Below are 17272 nucleotides of genomic sequence, written 5' to 3'. Positions count from 1 at the left end.
CAGGAGGCACGAAGAGTTTATTTTCTGCCATTAATTGAATACAGAACTCAGCTTTATCACTCGCCTGCTAACACCGTAGGGACAGGAGCACCTAGCTCCTAAAGCAAACACCCAGAAACATGCTTCTCATGAACGCTTATCAACATCTATTGAACAACGGCTTTGAAAAAAAAAATAATATAAGAAAAAGATCAATGAAGTCACGCGGTGCCGACTGATCACCCATCTGTGGCACGCGGCGTGACTAATGAAGCGTTTGTTCGGGTTGGCGAATTTGGCTCCCCCTCGCGCAGACTTCCTGAACTGCGCGCAGAAACCGCCTGACGTCAGAGTCACTCTGCTTCGTGCGCTCCTGAGCAACACTGCATGCGTGCGACGCGCCAAAAAACAACAATAATAAAACATTTCCTTTCTAGCTAGGTTTCCTCCAACACCCTAAAATAAAAAAAAATCTTAATCTTACAATCACTGAGTTTGTCACAGATGGTTTAACTGCAGAAACGTCTTGCCCTGCAGCCGGCAATTACGGTACTTGAATAGAAACCCAGGGTTTGTTACATGGAGTTCAAGATATTATTGTAATGCTGATATGCTTTATTTTTATGGTAGGACTCCGTTTAATTGTAGTTTAAAACACAGTTTAATCAAAGTACAGTATAAGTGCCACTAATCTTTCTCTGACCCAAATACCCACGTGATCCTTTGTTTAATATATCTAGCCTGATTATGAAAACCAAGAAAACTCATTTGGTCAACTATTTAAATATTCTTTGAAAATATCAAACAGGAATGCCTTATAATTTTTAACTTGAATTTAAGTCATATAAAAGCAAGCACAGAAATCAACTGCTTTTTAATAGAAAAATACACATATACAATAGATAAATATATTTGTTTCCATTTGATAAAGTGCATATCTCAAATCTCTCCCCTTATTCTCAAAAACTTAGGTAAACTGTTGAAAAGTGGTTTCTGTCTTGTAGCTGTAAATCTGTATGTTAGGAAAACCACATTTTCCAGATCAGTAAAATCGATGTAGATTAATCACTGACTTTTTCATGCCATCTAAAAGTAGTGCAATCTTTTTAAGAAATAAAATCATTCCTTAAACAATACCCAAGAGAAAGCCATGATACTGAATATGATACTGAACACCAGAAGTTTATAGAAAACAGCAGAACTAAAACGCAAAATTAAGCAGAACATCAGAGTAGAACAGTTGTAATAACAATGGAGCACAGCATTGCTATACCACTATTTTTGTCTGTTTCCAGATTTTCTAAATATAATGGATTCACTTAATCCTTGCATATACTGGGGAAAAATGTATATACTGTATATAAAATGATTACTGTATTATATATATGAAGAGCCTTTAAAATGGATAGGGTTTAGAGTGATCACAGCTTTTACCTAAAAGATTATAATAAAACATTTAAAGACTAGCAATAAAAATATCTGTAACATATTATTTATGTTTTTTTCTAAGAATAATAACCTGCACAGTCCGTTAATTAAAATTAAAAAGAACCTGTTTTAGACAGTTATGAAGATGTATATATTTTTTTTACGTCCCTGAGATTTAAAAACATGTCATGAATAAGAAACCAGTTACACATCCCTGTAAATAAAGCTCCCGTTATTTCCAAAGGGGACCAAGTTTCTAATCCGTTCTACTTGCTGGACAGGGTACTTGGCACATTTTTTTACTGTGCGCCTCGCTGTGAAGAATATGACAATGATTACTCCAACCAGCAAAATAAAGCCGAAGAGAACTCCGATCACGATAACGGCAACCCGCCAGCCTCCTCCGTCTGCCGGTGCTGAAGGGATTTCTGCACAGAACGGGAAAACAAGCAAACGGTTAGTGTACTCAACACCCCCTGCTCACAAGTGTGCACGATCAGAAAACAAGCAGGGCTTTGCTATGCCCTAGTAGTACAAGCGTAAATATCAGACAGAAACTATGGGGGCACGTTGAATACGTCTGAGGGTCCCATCTTACTAAAGAGACCTTAAAATCTCTTGGCGAACACATTTAGCCATCCGCCTCGGACCACACCTACACCATCACCATCTACAGTACCTCATTATGATTTCTTATTTATTGCACATCTCCAGTCATTGTTTACACGTCTGTATTGTTGACATTCAAGCTGTCTACATGTTTACTTGCACATTGTCTACTGTTTGTTTGTCTATTGTCTTGATGCACTGTCTGCACTTTGTGTTTTTACACTCGTTTTACAACCGAGAGACTTTCTGTAAGAATTCCATTGTACCAGTACATGTAACATTACATATGGCAGAGTTCAGTCTCCACCTGCCACCAGGGCAAGATGTTGGACACGCAAGAAGTACCAAACAAAACAAAGGCCCCACCTACAGTACGTTTCTATATATAGGACAGGACGGACTTCTAGGAAATATAGAAAAATGAAAATAGTCTTTGTTGAATGGCAAAAAAAATTCTACAGTTTTAAATGGGTTCTTGTTACACATACTCTCTGTAACGACACTCGCTGCGCTGTCCAGGTTCTGCTGAACCACATCCTGCAGAGCGGTCTGAAACGTGCTGTCGTCACTTCCGTTTCTGCTGTCGAACCCGGACACGAGGTACACCTTCACACTTCCCTTCTGGAACCCGACTATCGTCAGGTCGAAAGTGTTGTCCGACAGAATGGATCGCATCTTATTAACAATCTAAAATATAAAAATATGTATACAGGTACCTTGATTAGCGGCTCACACTTTCGTGAAAACATCAATATAAAACTAAATGAGTCACCAAAGGCTCTGGTGTACGAAAGCCCATTGGCGCCACTGAGTAAAAAGGTATTGCGTTTACACAAAATAACCGTTTAAAATGCAATAACTATTGCATCTTGTTTAAACACAGTATTTTTTTTCCTAACAGACTTCTGTAATGGTGATGTCTGCCATATGAACAGTAGAATAATAAACTGGAATTGTTTTAGAAAATGGAAAACATTAATAAAGGTGTTTGTGTAGATGAAATCCAGCATTGACAGGTACTGTATTTTCTTGTTTAGGTTTTGCAGGGGGATATGCAATTGCTTCACACAGGACCGCTATACATGTATGTATTACAAATGTTAAATTAATTACCGATAAACCAATTGCTTGCAGGAAACCAATTCATCACCAATTAACCAATTAACTCCCCAGTAACCTGGCAACATGTGAGGCCCTGGATACCATCTATTCACAGGGGTTGTGACTTTAAGCAGATCTCATCTTTACTGTCATTGTGTGAATATAAGTCTTTTCAAGTAGACAGAGAGCATCAAAATGCACTATCATCGCAGTTTACTTTGATTCTTTCGAAACACAATTTTATAGCTGATTGCAGTAAGTAAAATCTAAAGTGTTTAAACGTTTTTTAAAAACCCTACACAGTTTATGTAAGTCTCACTGAAAGCAGTATTCATGTTTTTTAACCCTTACTGTAATGGTGATGTTGAAAGAAAGCGCTATTGAGGCATCACTCTCTGAGTTATACAGAACGGGATTGAATTTCCATGACTGCAGAACAACTGTGCACTTGTACACATTCTGTCCTGTAAAGAAACAATGAAGAACCAGTGTTTGAGCACGAGCAGCTGGCTAACAAACAAGACCCTTCTGCACCATCTTCCACCCCAACACAAAACATTAGTACTAACATATAATATGACCATTATATTATAAATATATTTGATTAACTATTACATTAGTAATAACACAAATGACGCCTTTTTACTTAGAGCAGTAATATTTGTGGAACAAATAGGAGTTCATTAATTCAAACAACAGATTTGAAGGTATATTCAGTATACCCCAGAAAGTTAATAGTCATGCTTTTATACTATAGTAATGTAAAATTACTAGTAAATAAAAAATATTTTATAGAAATAAAATTCAGTACTATTCTACCTTATGTGTAAAGCTACGCAATATTGAAAATGAAAGAACAACAAACTTACGTGAGCAAACTGATTTGGATTTCAGGCAGTTATTTCCAAGTGAACAGAGATCACTCCCCTTGTTGAAGCATTCAACAGGATCTGCAACAGGGAAGTTCCTGCTGTAATTGTGTTCAATGAGGTCCCATAACCAGAACCGGGCACAAGGGAAAGAGGTATGCAAGCCTCATGGGCAGGTAACAATTTGGGAAGCTCAGTTACCTTCCTCATGGGGATAAAATCCAGAGAGAGAATTAAAATAGTTAGTCTTTCTTAGTCTGACCTGCCCATCAATGCACCTTCTGTAATTACACACCATGCAAACTCCCCACAGACAGACACCAAAAGTGAAAATCAAGCCCAGAGCCCTAGATCAATGAGGCTGTAGTACTAGCCTTCACTGCACTGTGCCAGCCTCCAGTTGTATAAACACCACAGAAATGTGAGAAATCCTGAAGTGATTGTGCACAGACAGATCAGTTGTTTTGATCTGATCTGACTTTCTATACTCTTTACCTTGACACAGTCGTCCGGGATTTGAAGGATTCTGATCTATCAGGCCTTCGTAGCAACTGCATTTGTAGCCATCCGGATTAGCAGTGCACTGAGCAAGCGATGAGCATTTGAGCTGGCACTTATCAGTTCCTGGAGTGGAAAAAGACATTTCAAACTGCTTGCAAAGAAAATCGGCAACCGTTTGCCCTTCAATAAACAAAGAAAACCCTTTTATATCCGGCATGAATTTGAATTCTGAATTCCCACTTTTGTTTTGGAATTCTTACCTGTAGTCAAGGCGGGATTGAAAGAAGATGTAAGAGTTGCTGGTGTCACTGTAACTGTTGCCGGTGTTGTGGGATTGGACACAGAAGTGCTATTTGTTGGTGCTGCCATGGTTGTTATGATTTTCACTGTCATAACAGAGAAGAGATACAAGTAATCATCGATACAACATTCAATGATATTGGCATTTAAAATATGCTAATTAGGCAGAGTCATGTCACAATCAGGATAAATAATTAAAGGAGAGGTGGACTCTAACAGTACTGTTTGTTTCACGCCAATGCACTATAACATAAAGGGGATTTTGTTCTGTAAAAAGAAAAAAACAAATTCAGTTATTATTGACATGGCTGTTCAATTAACACTCATATGTACCAATGAATGTTATTAATGTTAAACTACTTTGTGTTCATGCATTCATGTACCATGTATATTGTAGGCTCCTTTCCTCTCTGTTCATCCATAAGCATAAGCATAAGGCTACCATTATGAACAGTTCCAGAAGTACTTTCTTACCTTTACAGTCCCTCCCAGGAACATTGGGGCTTAGGTCTGTAAATCCTGACTTGCAAGTACAGGTATAGGTGCCATTGTATGCAGTGCAGGTGGCGTTCTCTGAGCAGGAACTGCTGCCGTCCTTACAAGCATCCGCCTCTGAAATATAGTAGGAGCCAATCATGAACAGATAAAACAATTACTTCATGCAGCAGCATCAGATCACAGTCTTTATTCTGCTTTTCTTCTGTGTTCTGTTACTACACAAACCATCAACTGACTGTTCCCATCAAATGTCAAGTAAGAGAACAAACCTGCCATAGAGAACAGAATGAAATAAAGTGCAATAGCCATGTTTCCACAGACTTAGATGGCTACATTTGTGAATTATTTCATTGCCGTGGCTATCTTATGGTATTCATTGCAGCAAAATGTCAATGAGTCATTGAATAGTTTCCTGTATCTCTCTTAAATATCCTTATGCATCCTTGCGTTAAAGATCAGTAACTTCAGTTACTGTTTCTAATTAACGTATTATTTTTCTCCTGTTCTTTGCTCATTAAAACATGCCTTGCAAATAGTACATTGTAGGACTGAATGAGTAACTAACTTCTCAGTTACCGATTGTTATTGAAGGCAGACATACCTGTCACAGATGTTTGGTTAAGATCAACTCCAAGTGCCGAACTGTTAAGAGCTTTGATGAAAGTTTTCTGAATGACGGTGGCGTCCAGTGAGACATTGGAGTTTGTAACAATGTCAAAATCAACAATCACACTCCCTTGGCGAATGCTCTTTATCACCACCATCATTTGTTTTGACTCAATGAGACTCTGGAAGTTTGCTGGAAGATTCTTTTCAATCTAGAAAGAGTGGAAGAAAGATTGGGAATAAGTCTTGCTCAGTGGACTTCACAGAGTTATACACTGCATAGTTGGAATGTATGAGACGAATTGCTTACCTCTCGTGTGAAGTTTGCAGCAAATTCTATATATTGTGGACTAGAAGTGTTCTTATATGCAGACACAAAGTTAACAGTTGTAATCCGGGTCACTGCAGTGTAAACTTTTGCAGCTACATGGAGAAAAACAACAAATTCTTTGATTACAAAATGGTATAGGAGAATGCAATGATTTTACTGTATAGAGCAAAGTACAATACTTCTATGGACCAATGTGCTTTTCTGTGTGAAATGTGAGTAAATCTTAATCATTATGTAAACTGCAATATACAAATTAAGCATTAAGATTTAAATTAATTAAATTATTTCAAACTAAAGATAAACGTAAATGTATCTAAGGGGGTATAATTTCTTTAAAAAACTGAATATACATAATTATGATACTTACCAGTCGTAATTATTTTTGAAAGCACTTTCTTCTCATGGCATGAAGTCATTTCTATGACTACAGTGTACTTCACTCCAGGATCCAGATTTGTAAATTCTGTGCTGGTTATATTCATGTTTCTTTCAATGTTATTGTCGCCATTTTCTGATTTCAGCTTCACTTTGTATGACATCTGGGCAATGAGATTAATTCCACTCCAGCTCACTCTTATTGTGGTGCTGGTGACTTCCTCAAGCTTGATGAAAGTTACTTCACTACTTTCTACAACACAACAAACAACATGTGAATGAACAAAAGATCAAAGAAAGAAACTATACACAATAAGTTATGTGGATACAATATAAATGCAGTGTGTAGTTGGGATGCTGTATTTTTTAAGATATTGCCATAAAGGGAAGAGTAGCTATGACATACATGAAAATTTTGCAAGAACACAGTACAAAATTTTACAATTTATCTTCTAATAAAAATAAATCTTAAACATCAAACATTTTTCAAAGAACTAATATAAGTAAAAAGACAGAAAGATTGCTTTGACTAAGCACATTTTATTAATTTTATAAGTCTGTTATGAGAGAGGAACAGTGGTGCAGTGGTTAACATTAATTGCAGCCCTGGGGCCCCAGGTTCAATTCCGGACCTGGGGCTTCTATCTGTGTGGAGTTTGTATGTTCTCCCTGTGTTTGTGAGGGGTTCCTCCAGGTGCTCAGGTTTGTGCTTGGCCCTAGGTGTGAGTGTGTTCATGTCTGTGTTTGTGTCTGTGTGTGCCCATCCAGGGCTATCCTGCCTTGTGCCTGTTGCATGCTGGGATAGGCTTTAGCCCCCCCCCCCCATCTATGAAATGGAAGAAGTGGTTAGAAAATGGATGGATGTATTTTATGATTGCAATGGACACAGCACATCCTTTAACTGCATTGAATCAAGCTGTCTAAATGTTCTTGTGATTCTCCAATCATACACAACCTTTGGTAGAAGGCAAAGGCCTCAGCCCTTTACTGTAGATGCTTAGTATGATTACTATGATGCTTCTTTAATGAGACTTACTTACCACAGGTGGTAGTAGGAGCAGCAGTATGAGGAGAAGTCAAGGTACTTGTTGAAGTTGGAGACAACACGCTGCTTATTAGGACTGAAGTTTTCCCGGTTGTACTGGAGGATGATGACATTCCTGTTGTGTTAAAGGAGGTACTTGCCGGTTGTGACAGTGTTGCTCCAGTTGTGGAGGCTGAGGAAAATGTTGCGGGCCCAGGTGACGTTGAAACAGGCACTTTGGTAGTCACTCCAATATTTGTTGATGCTGTAACTCCAGTTGTACCTGAATAAGCTGATGACGAAATCACTGCTGTTATGTTTTCAACTGTAGATGCTTCTGGTGAACTTGAAGTTGTGCTGCTTTGTGCAGAAGACAGACTTGAAGTTGATGTGCCTGTTACCATTGTTGTTTTTGCTGTTGCAGGGGATGTCGGAGAATCTGTAGCTGGTGATGGAGTGGTGGTTGGTGTTGATGTTGTTGATGACATTTGTATTATTGTACCACTCGGCATGGAACCACTGAGAGTAGCTGACGTTCCACTTGCTGGTGAGGAGGATCTACTTGTTGCCTCTGATGCAGATGATGATGCTTCAATTTTTGTTGTTGCTGGTCCTGCTGACGTGGGCATTATGAGTGATGTTGAGGTTGATACAAATGAGCTTTCTGGTGTGCCAGGACCTGGAGATTTTGAAGACTCTGTAGTTAATGATACACTGGTGGCTGGAGTTGTCAGAGATTGTGCCATTGTACCTGAAGCTGATGTAACTGTTACAGGAGCAAAGCTCACCTCAGTTGTCATCGTCTCTAGTATGGTGGTGGAGGAGGACATTTGTAAAGTTGTGGCACCTGCAGTAGGAGCAGTGGATGATGTTCTAGGTCCAGTTGTAGGTAAAGATGAGGTGCTGGTTCTTGCTGCAGTGTGGGATGGAGTCATACTTTCAGCTGTGTAAAGTCCTGTTGATGTGGCTGATGTCACTGGTTCTGATGTTGTGGATGTTGTTGATGTCCCTGGGGTGATTCTGGATGCCACTGAAACAGTGGTGGTTGACTGGGGGAGAGTTGTACTCTCATCTACTAAGGGAGAAGAAGAGGCTGAGGCACTTGTTGAGGCTGAAGATGACACATTGCTGGTTTGGTTTGAGAACGTGTCTGTTGTACTGGAGGATGATGTCATTCCTGTTGTACCAATGGCAGTGGTCTCTGATGTTGGCAGTTCTATTCCAGGTGTGGAGGCAGAGGAATGTGATGTGACTCCAGATGATGTGGAAACAGGAGTAGTGATAACTTCATTAGCTGGTGATGTTGTACTTGAATAGGTTGTTGAAGGCACTGACATTTCTGGTGAAGCTGTATTTCCTGTCGTAGATGTTTGTGGTGTACCTGCAGGAGTCTCACAACAAGCTATAAAAAAGGGGATTGATTTTATAAGAACTGCAACATATAAATAACACTTTATTCATATAATTAATTTAAAAAAATAATTATTTTCCTTCTCTCAAGGTATGGAGATGTTCTAAAACACAACAGTTATAGAATATTTTTTTGACAATTAAGGTTGTCAAAATAACAACCCTAAATGATGCTGTCTCTGTCAAACAGATTTATATTCATGAATTGCTGCTCTGAGTATAAGATTGTTTGTTGACAGCGACCACAGTAAACTGCTGTTAATCCATTAGTCAGTTATAAGGCTGCCATTATGAACAGTTCTAGAAGCACTTTCTTACCTTTACAGTCCCTCCCAGCAACACTGGGGCTGAGGTCTGTAAATCCTGACTTGCAAGCACAGGTATAGGTGCCATTGTATGCAGTGCAGGTGGCGTTCTCTGAGCAGGAACTGCTGCCATCCTTACAAGCATCCGCCTCTGAAATATAGTAGGAGCCAATCATGAACAGATAAAACAATTACTTCATACAGCAGCATCAGATCACAGTCTTTATTCTGCTTTTCTTCTGTGTTCTGTTACTACACAATCCATCAACTGACTGTTCCCATCAAATGTCAAGTAAGAGAACAAACCTGCCATAGAGAACAGAATGAAATAAAGTGCAATAGCCATGTTTCCACAGACTTAGATGGCTACATTTGTGAATTATTTCATTGCCGTGGCTATCTTATGGTATTCATTGCAGCAAAATGTCAATGAGTCATTGAATAGTTTCCTGTATCTCTCTTAAATATCTTTATGCATCCTTGCGTTAAAGATCAGTAACTTCAGTTACTGTTTCTAATTAACGTATTATTTTTCTCCTGTTCTTTGCTCATTAAAACATGCCTTGCAAATAGTACATTGTAGGACTGAATGAGTAACTAACTTCTCAGTTACCGATTGTTATTGAAGGCAGACATACCTGTCACAGATGTTTGGTTAAGATCAACTCCAAGTGCCGAACTGTTAAGAGCTTCGATGAAAGTTTTCTGAATGACGGTGGCGTCCAGTGAGACATTGGAGTTTGTAACAATGTCAAAATCAACAATCACACTCCCTTGGCGAATGCTCTTTATCACCACCATCATTTGTTTTGACTCAATGAGACTCTGGAAGTTTGCTGGAAGATTCTTTTCAATCTAGAAAGAGTGGAAGAAAGATTGGGAATAAGTCTTGCTCAGTGGACTTCACAGAGTTATACACTGCATAGTTGGAATGTATGAGACGAATTGCTTACCTCTTGTGTGAAGTTTGCAGCAAATTCTATATATTGTGGACTAGAAGTGTTCTTATATGCAGACACAAAGTTAACAGTTGTAATCCGGGTCACTGCAGTGTAAACTTTTGCAGCTACATGGAGAAAAACAACAAATTCTTTGATTACAAAATGGTATAGGAGAATGCAATGATTTTACTGTATAGAGCAAAGTACAATACTTCTATGGACCAATGTGCTTTTCTGTATGAATTGTGAGTAAATCTTAATCAGTATGTAAACTGCAATATAAAAATTAAGCATTAAAATTAAAATGAATTAAATTATTTCATACTAAAGTTAAACGTAAATATATCTAAGGAGGTCTAATTTCTTTAAAAAACTGAATATACATAATTATGATACTTACCAGTTGTAATTATTTTTAAAAGCACTTTCGTCTCATGGCATGAAGTCATTTCTATGACTACAGTGTACTTCACTCCAGGATTCAGATTTGTAAATTCTGTGCTGGTTATATTCACGTTTCTTTCAATGATATTGTGGCCATTTTCTGATTTCAGCTTCACTTTGTATGACATCTGGGCAATGAGATTTATTCCACTCCAGCTCACTCTTATTGTGGTGCTGGTGACTTCCTCAAGCTTGATGAAAGTCACTTCACTACTTTCTACAACACAACAAACAACATGTGAATGAACAAAAGATCAAAGAAAGAAACTATACACAATAAGTTATGTGGATACAATATAAATGCAGTGTGTAGTTGGGATGCTGTATTTTTTAAGATATTGCCATAAAGGGAAGAGTAGCTATGACATACATGAAAATTTTGCACGAACACAGTACAAAATTTTCAATTTATCTTCTAATTAAAATAAATCTTAAACATCAAACAGTTTTCAAATAACAAATATAAGTAAAAAGACAGAAAGATTGCTTTGACTAAGCACATTTTATTCATTTTATAAGTCTGATATGAGAGAGGAACAGTGGTGCAGTGGTTAGCATTAATTGCAGCCCTGGGGCCCCAGGTTCAATTCCGGACCTGGGGCTTCTATCTGTGTGGAGTTTGTATGTTCTCCCTGTGTTTGTGAGGGGTTCCTCCAGGTGCTCAGGTTTGTGCTCGGCCATAGGTGTGAATGTGTTCATGTCTGTGTTTGTGTCTGTGTGTGCCCATCCAGGGCTATCCTGCCTTGTGCCTGTTGCATGCTGGGATAGGCTTTAGCTCCCCCCCCCATCTATGAAATGGAAGAAGTGGTTAGAAAATGGATGGATGTATTTTATGATTGCAATGGACACAGCACATCCTTTAACTGCATTGAATCAAGCTGTCTAAATGTTCTTGTGATTCTCCAATCATACACAACCTTTGGTAGAAGGCAAAGGCCTCAGCCCTTTACTGTAGATGCTTAGTATGAATACTATGATGCTTCTTCAATGAGACTTACTTACCACAGGTGGTAGTAGGAGCAGCAGTACGAGGAGAAGTCAAGGTACTTGTTGAGGTTGGAGACAACACGCTGCTTATTAGGACTGAAGTTTTCCCGGTTGTACTGGAGGATGATGACATTCCTGTTGTGTTAAAGGAGGTACTTGCCGGTTGTGACAGTGTTGCTCCAGTTGTGGAGGCTGAGGAAAATGTTGCGGGCCCAGGTGACATTGAAACAGGCACTTTGGTAGTCACTCCAATATTTGTTGATGCTGTAACTCCAGTTGTACCTGAATAAGCTGATGACGAAATCACTGCTGTTATGTTTTCAACTGTAGATGCTTCTGGTGAACTTGAAGTTGTGCTGCTTTGTGCAGAAGACAGACTTGAAGTTGATGTGCCTGTTACCATTGTTGTTTTTGCTGTTGCAGGGGATGTCGGAGAATCTGTAGCTGGTGATGGAGTGGTGGTTGGTGTTGATGTTGTTGATGACATTTGTATTATTGTACCACTCGGCATGGAACCACTGAGAGTAGCTGACGTTCCACTTGCTGGTGAGGAGGATCTACTTGTTGCCTCTGATGCAGATGATGATGCTTCAATTTTTGTTGTTGCTGGTCCTGCTGATGTGGGCATTATGAGTGATGTTGAGGTTGATACAAATGAGCTTTCTGGTGTGCCAGGACCTGGAGATTTTGAAGACTCTGTAGTTAATGATACACTGGTGGCTGGAGTTGTCAGAGATTGTGCCATTGTACCTGATGCTGATGTAACTGTTACAGGAGCAAAGCTCACCTCAGTTGTCATCGTCTCTAGTGTGGTGGTGGAGGAGGACATTTGTAAAGTTGTGGCACCTGCAGTAGGAGCAGTGGATGATGTTCTAGGTCCAGTTGTAGGTAAAGATGAGGTGCTGGTTCTTGCTGCAGTGTGGGATGGAGTCATACTTTCAGCTGTGTAAAGTCCTGTTGATGTGGCTGATGTCACTGGTTCTGATGTTGTGGATGTTGTTGATGTCCCTGGGGTGATTCTGGATGCCACTGAAACAGTGGTGGTTGACTGGGGGAGAGTTGTACTCTCATCTACTAAGGGAGAAGAAGAGGCTGAGGCACTTGTTGAGGCTGAAGATGACACATTGCTGGTTTGGTTTGAGAACGTGTCTGTTGTACTGGAGGATGATGTCATTCCTGTTGTACCAATGGCAGTGGTCTCTGATGTTGGCAGTTCTATTCCAGGTGTGGAGGCAGAGGAATGTGATGTGACTCCAGATGATGTGGAAACAGGAGTAGTGATAACTTCATTAGCTGGTGATGTTGTACTTGAATAGGTTGTTGAAGGCACTGACATTTCTGGTGAAGCTGTATTTCCTGTCGTAGATGTTTGTGGTGTACCTGCAGGAGTCTCACAACAAGCTATAAAAAAGGGGATTGATTTTATAAGAACTGCAACATATAAATAACACTTTATTCATATAATTAATTTAAAACAATAATTATTTTCCTTCTCTCAAGGTATGGAGATGTTCTAAAACACAACAGTTATAGAATATTTTTTTTGACAATTAAGGTTGTCAAAATAACAACCCTAAATGATGCTGCCTCTGTCAAACAGATTTATATTCATGAATTGCTGCTCTGAGTATAAGATTGTTTGTTGACAGCGACCACAGTAAACTGCTGTTAATCCATTAGTCAGTTATAAGGCTGCCATTATGAACAGTTCTAGAAGCACTTTCTTACCTTTACAGTCCCTCCCAGCAACACTGGGGCTGAGGTCTGTAAATCCTGACTTGCAAGCACAGGTATAGGTGCCATTGTATGCAGTGCAGGTGGCGTTCTCTGAGCAGGAACTGCTGCCATCCTTACAAGCATCCGCCTCTGAAATATAGTAGGAGCCAATCATGAACAGATAAAACAATTACTTCATGCAGCAGCATCAGATCACAGTCTTTATTCTGCTTTTCTTCTGTGTTCTGTTACAACACAATCCATCAACTGACTGTTCCCATCAAATGTCAAGTAAGAGAACAAACCTGCCATAGAGAACAGAATGAAATAAAGTGAAATAGCCATGTTTCCACAGACTTAGATGGCTACATTTGTGAATTATTTCATTGCCGTGGCTATCTTATGGTATTCATTGCAGCAAAATGTCAATGAGTCATTGAATAGTTTCCTGTATCTCTCTTAAATATCTTTATGCATCCTTGCGTTAAAGATCAGTAACTTCAGTTACTGTTTCTAATTAACATATTATTTTTCTCCTGTTCTTTGCTCATTAAAACATGCCTTGCAAATAGTACATTGTAGGACTGAATGAGTAACTAACTTCTCAGTTACCGATTGTTATTGAAGGCAGACATACCTGTCACAGATGTTTGGTTAAGATCAACTCCAAGTGCCGAACTGTTAAGAGCTTCGATGAAAGTTTGCTGAATGACGGTGGCGTCCAGTGAGACATTGGAGTTTGTAACAATGTCAAAATCAACAATCACGCTCCCTTGGCGAATGCTCTTTATCACCACCATCATTTGTTTTGACTCAATGAGACTCTGGAAGTTTGCTGGAAGATTCTTTTCAATCTAGAAAGAGTGGAAGAAAGATTGGGAATAAGTCTTGCTCAGTGGACTTCACAGAGTTATACACTGCATAGTTGGAATGTATGAGACGAATTGCTTACCTCTCGTGTGAAGTTTGCAGCAAATTCTATATATTGTGGACTAGAAGTGTTCTTATATGCAGACACAAAGTTAACAGTTGTAATCCGGGTCACTGCAGTGTAAACATTTGCAGCTACATGGAGAAAAACAACAAATTCTTTGATTACAAAATGGTATAGGAGAATGCAATGATTTTACTGTATAGAGCAAAGTACAATACTTCTATGGACCAATGTGCTTTTCTGTGTGAACTGTGAGTAAATCTTAATCAGTATGTAAACTGCAATATACAAATTAAGCATTAAGATTTAAATTAATTAAATTATTTCAAACTAAAGATAAACGTAAATGTATCTAACGGGGTATAATTTCTTTAAAAAACTGAATATACATAATTATGATACTTACCAGTCGTAATTATTTTTGAAAGCACTTTCTTCTCATGGCATGAAGTCATTTCTATGACTACAGTGTACTTCACTCCAGGATCCAGATTTGTAAATTCTGTGCTGGTTATATTCATGTTTCTTTCAATGTTATTGTCGCCATTTTCTGATTTCAGCTTCACTTTGTATGACATCTGGGCAATGAGATTAATTCCACTCCAGCTCACTCTTATTGTGGTGCTGGTGACTTCCTCAAGCTTGATGAAAGTCACTTCACTACTTTCTACAACACAACAAACAACATGTGAATGAACAAAAGATCAAAGAAAGAAACTATACACAATAAGTTATGTGGATACAATATAAATGCAGTGTGTAGTTGGGATGCTGTATTTTTTAAGATATTGCCATAAAGGGAAGAGTAGCTATGACATACATGAAAATTTTGCAAGAACACAGTACAAAATTTTACAATTTATCTTCTAATAAAAATAAATCTTAAACATCAAACATTTTTCAAAGAACTAATATAAGTAAAAAGACAGAAAGATTGCTTTGACTAAGCACATTTTATTCATTTTATAAGTCTGTTATGAGACAGGAACAGTGGCGCAGTGGTTAGCATTAATTGCAGCCCTGGGGCTCCAGGTTCAATTCCGGACCTGGGGCTTCTATCTGCTTGGAGTTTGTATGTTCTCCCTGTGTTTGTGAGGGGTTCCTCCAGGTGCTCAGGTTTGTGCTCAGCCCTAGGTGTGAGTGTGTTAATGTCTGTGTTCATGTCTGTGTGTGCCCATCCAGGGCTATCCTGCCTTGTGCCTGTTGCATGCTGGGATAGGCTTTAGCTCCCCCCCCCCCATCTATGAAATGGAAGAAGTGGTTAGAAAATGGATGGATGTATTTTATGATTGCAATGGACACAGCACATCCTTTAACTGCATTGAACCAAGCTGTCTAAATGTTCTTGTGATTCTCCAATCATACACAACCTTTGGTAGAAGGCAAAGGCCTCAGCCCTTTACTGTAAATGCTTAGTATGATTACTATGATGCTTCTTCAATGAGACTAACTTACCACAGGTGGTAGTATGAGCAGCAGTACGAGGAGAAGTCAAGGTACTTGTTGAGGTTGGAGACGACACGCTGCTTATTAGGACTGAAGTTTTCCCAGTTGTACTGGAGGTTGATGACATTCCTGTTGTGTTAAAGGAGGTACTTGCCGGTTGTGACAGTGTTGCTCCAGATGGGGAGGCTGAGGAAGATGTTGCGGGCCCAGGTGACATTGAAACGGGCACTTTGGTAGTCACTCCAATATTTGTTGATGTTGTAACTCCAGTTGTACCTGAATAAGCTGATGACGAAATCACTGCTGTTATGTTTTCAACTGTAGATGCTTCTGGTGAACTTGAAGTTGTGCTGCTTTGTGCAGAAGACAGACTTGAAGTTGATGTGCCTGTTACCATTGTTGTTTTTGCTGTTGCAGGGGATGTCGGAGAATCTGTAGCTGATGATGGAGTGGTGGTTGGTGTTGATGTTGTTGATGACATTTGTATTATTGTACCACTCGGCATGGAACCACTGAGAGTAGCTGATGTTCCACTTGCTGGTGAGGAGGATCTACTTGTTGCTTCTGATGCAGATGATGATGCTTCAATTTTTGTTGTTGCTGGTCCTGCTGACGTGGGCATTACAAGTGATGTTGAGGTTGATACAAAAGAGCTTTCTGGTGTGCCAGGACCTGGAGATTTTGAAGACTCTGTAGTTAATGATACACTGGTGGCTGGAGTTGTCAGAGATTGTGCCATTGTACCTGATGCTGATGTAACTGTTACAGGAGCAAAGCTCACCTCAGTTGTCATCGTCTCTAGTGTGGTGGTGGTGGAGGACATTTGTAAAGTTGTGGCACCTGCAGTAGGAGCAGTGGATGATGTTCTAGGTCCAGTTGTAGGTAAAGATGAGGTGCTGGTTCTTGCTGCAGTGTGGGATGGAGTCATACTTTCAGCTGTGTAAAGTCCTGTTGATGTGGCTGATGTCACTGGTTCTGATGTTGATACTGCTGACGTTCCGGATGTTGTTGATGTCCCTGGGGTGATTCTGGATGCCACTGAAACAGTGGTGGTTGACTGGGGGAGAGTTGTACTTTCATCTACTAAGGGAGAAGAAGAGGCTGAGGCACTTGTTGAGGCTGAAGATGACACATTGCTGGTTTGGTTTGAGAACGTGTCTGTTGTACTGGAGGATGATGTCATTCCTGTTGTACCAATGGCAGCGGTCTCTGATGTTGGCAGTACTGTTCCAGGTGTGGAGGAAGAGGAATGTAATGTGACTCCAGATGATGTGGAAACAGGAGTAGTGATAACTTCATTAGCTGGTGATGTTGTACTTGAATAGGTTGTTGAAGGCACTGACATTTCTGGTGAAGCTGTATTTCCTGTCGTAGATGTTTGTGGTGTACCTGCAGGAGTTTCACAACAAGCTATAAAAAAGGGGAATGATTTTATAATAACTGCAACATATAAATAACACTTTAATCA

At 39.4% G+C, this 17272-nt stretch overlaps 1 protein-coding gene across 3 annotated transcripts in view; it reads right to left on the bottom strand.

Annotated features, from left to right (window-relative positions):
- LOC148830320 (uncharacterized) overlaps positions 1-17272 on the bottom strand; it is a 30317-nt gene continuing 13045 nt past the window's right edge. For 2 of the 3 annotated variants that reach the window (XM_088920608.1, XM_088920609.1), the window contains exons 12-32: positions 15814-17214; positions 14765-15025; positions 14377-14489; positions 14062-14278; positions 13437-13574; positions 11724-13109; positions 10678-10938; positions 10290-10402; positions 9975-10191; positions 9350-9487; positions 7638-9023; positions 6590-6850; positions 6202-6314; positions 5887-6103; positions 5262-5399; positions 4748-4873; positions 4482-4610; positions 3987-4067; positions 3469-3581; positions 2505-2703; positions 1-1835 (exon numbers count right to left, since the gene is read on the bottom strand). In XM_088920608.1, coding sequence (XP_088776734.1) covers positions 1612-1835; positions 2505-2703; positions 3469-3581; positions 3987-4067; positions 4482-4610; positions 4748-4873; positions 5262-5399; positions 5887-6103; positions 6202-6314; positions 6590-6850; positions 7638-9023; positions 9350-9487; positions 9975-10191; positions 10290-10402; positions 10678-10938; positions 11724-13109; positions 13437-13574; positions 14062-14278; positions 14377-14489; positions 14765-15025; positions 15814-17214 — 7232 coding nt within the window. In that variant the 3' untranslated portion in view covers positions 1-1611. The remainder of the gene's footprint in view (positions 1836-2504; positions 2704-3468; positions 3582-3986; positions 4068-4481; positions 4611-4747; positions 4874-5261; positions 5400-5886; positions 6104-6201; positions 6315-6589; positions 6851-7637; positions 9024-9349; positions 9488-9974; positions 10192-10289; positions 10403-10677; positions 10939-11723; positions 13110-13436; positions 13575-14061; positions 14279-14376; positions 14490-14764; positions 15026-15813; positions 17215-17272) is intronic. The other variant, XM_088920610.1, reaches the window with a different exon arrangement.

This window comes from Atractosteus spatula, chromosome 7, assembly GCF_055471065.1.
Source record: "Atractosteus spatula isolate fAtrSpa1 chromosome 7, fAtrSpa1.hap1, whole genome shotgun sequence".
In the NCBI taxonomy this organism is placed as follows: Eukaryota; Metazoa; Chordata; class Actinopteri; order Semionotiformes; family Lepisosteidae; genus Atractosteus; species Atractosteus spatula.
Note: the sequence above shows the minus strand (reverse complement) of the source record. Positions and strands in the feature narration are given on the sequence as shown.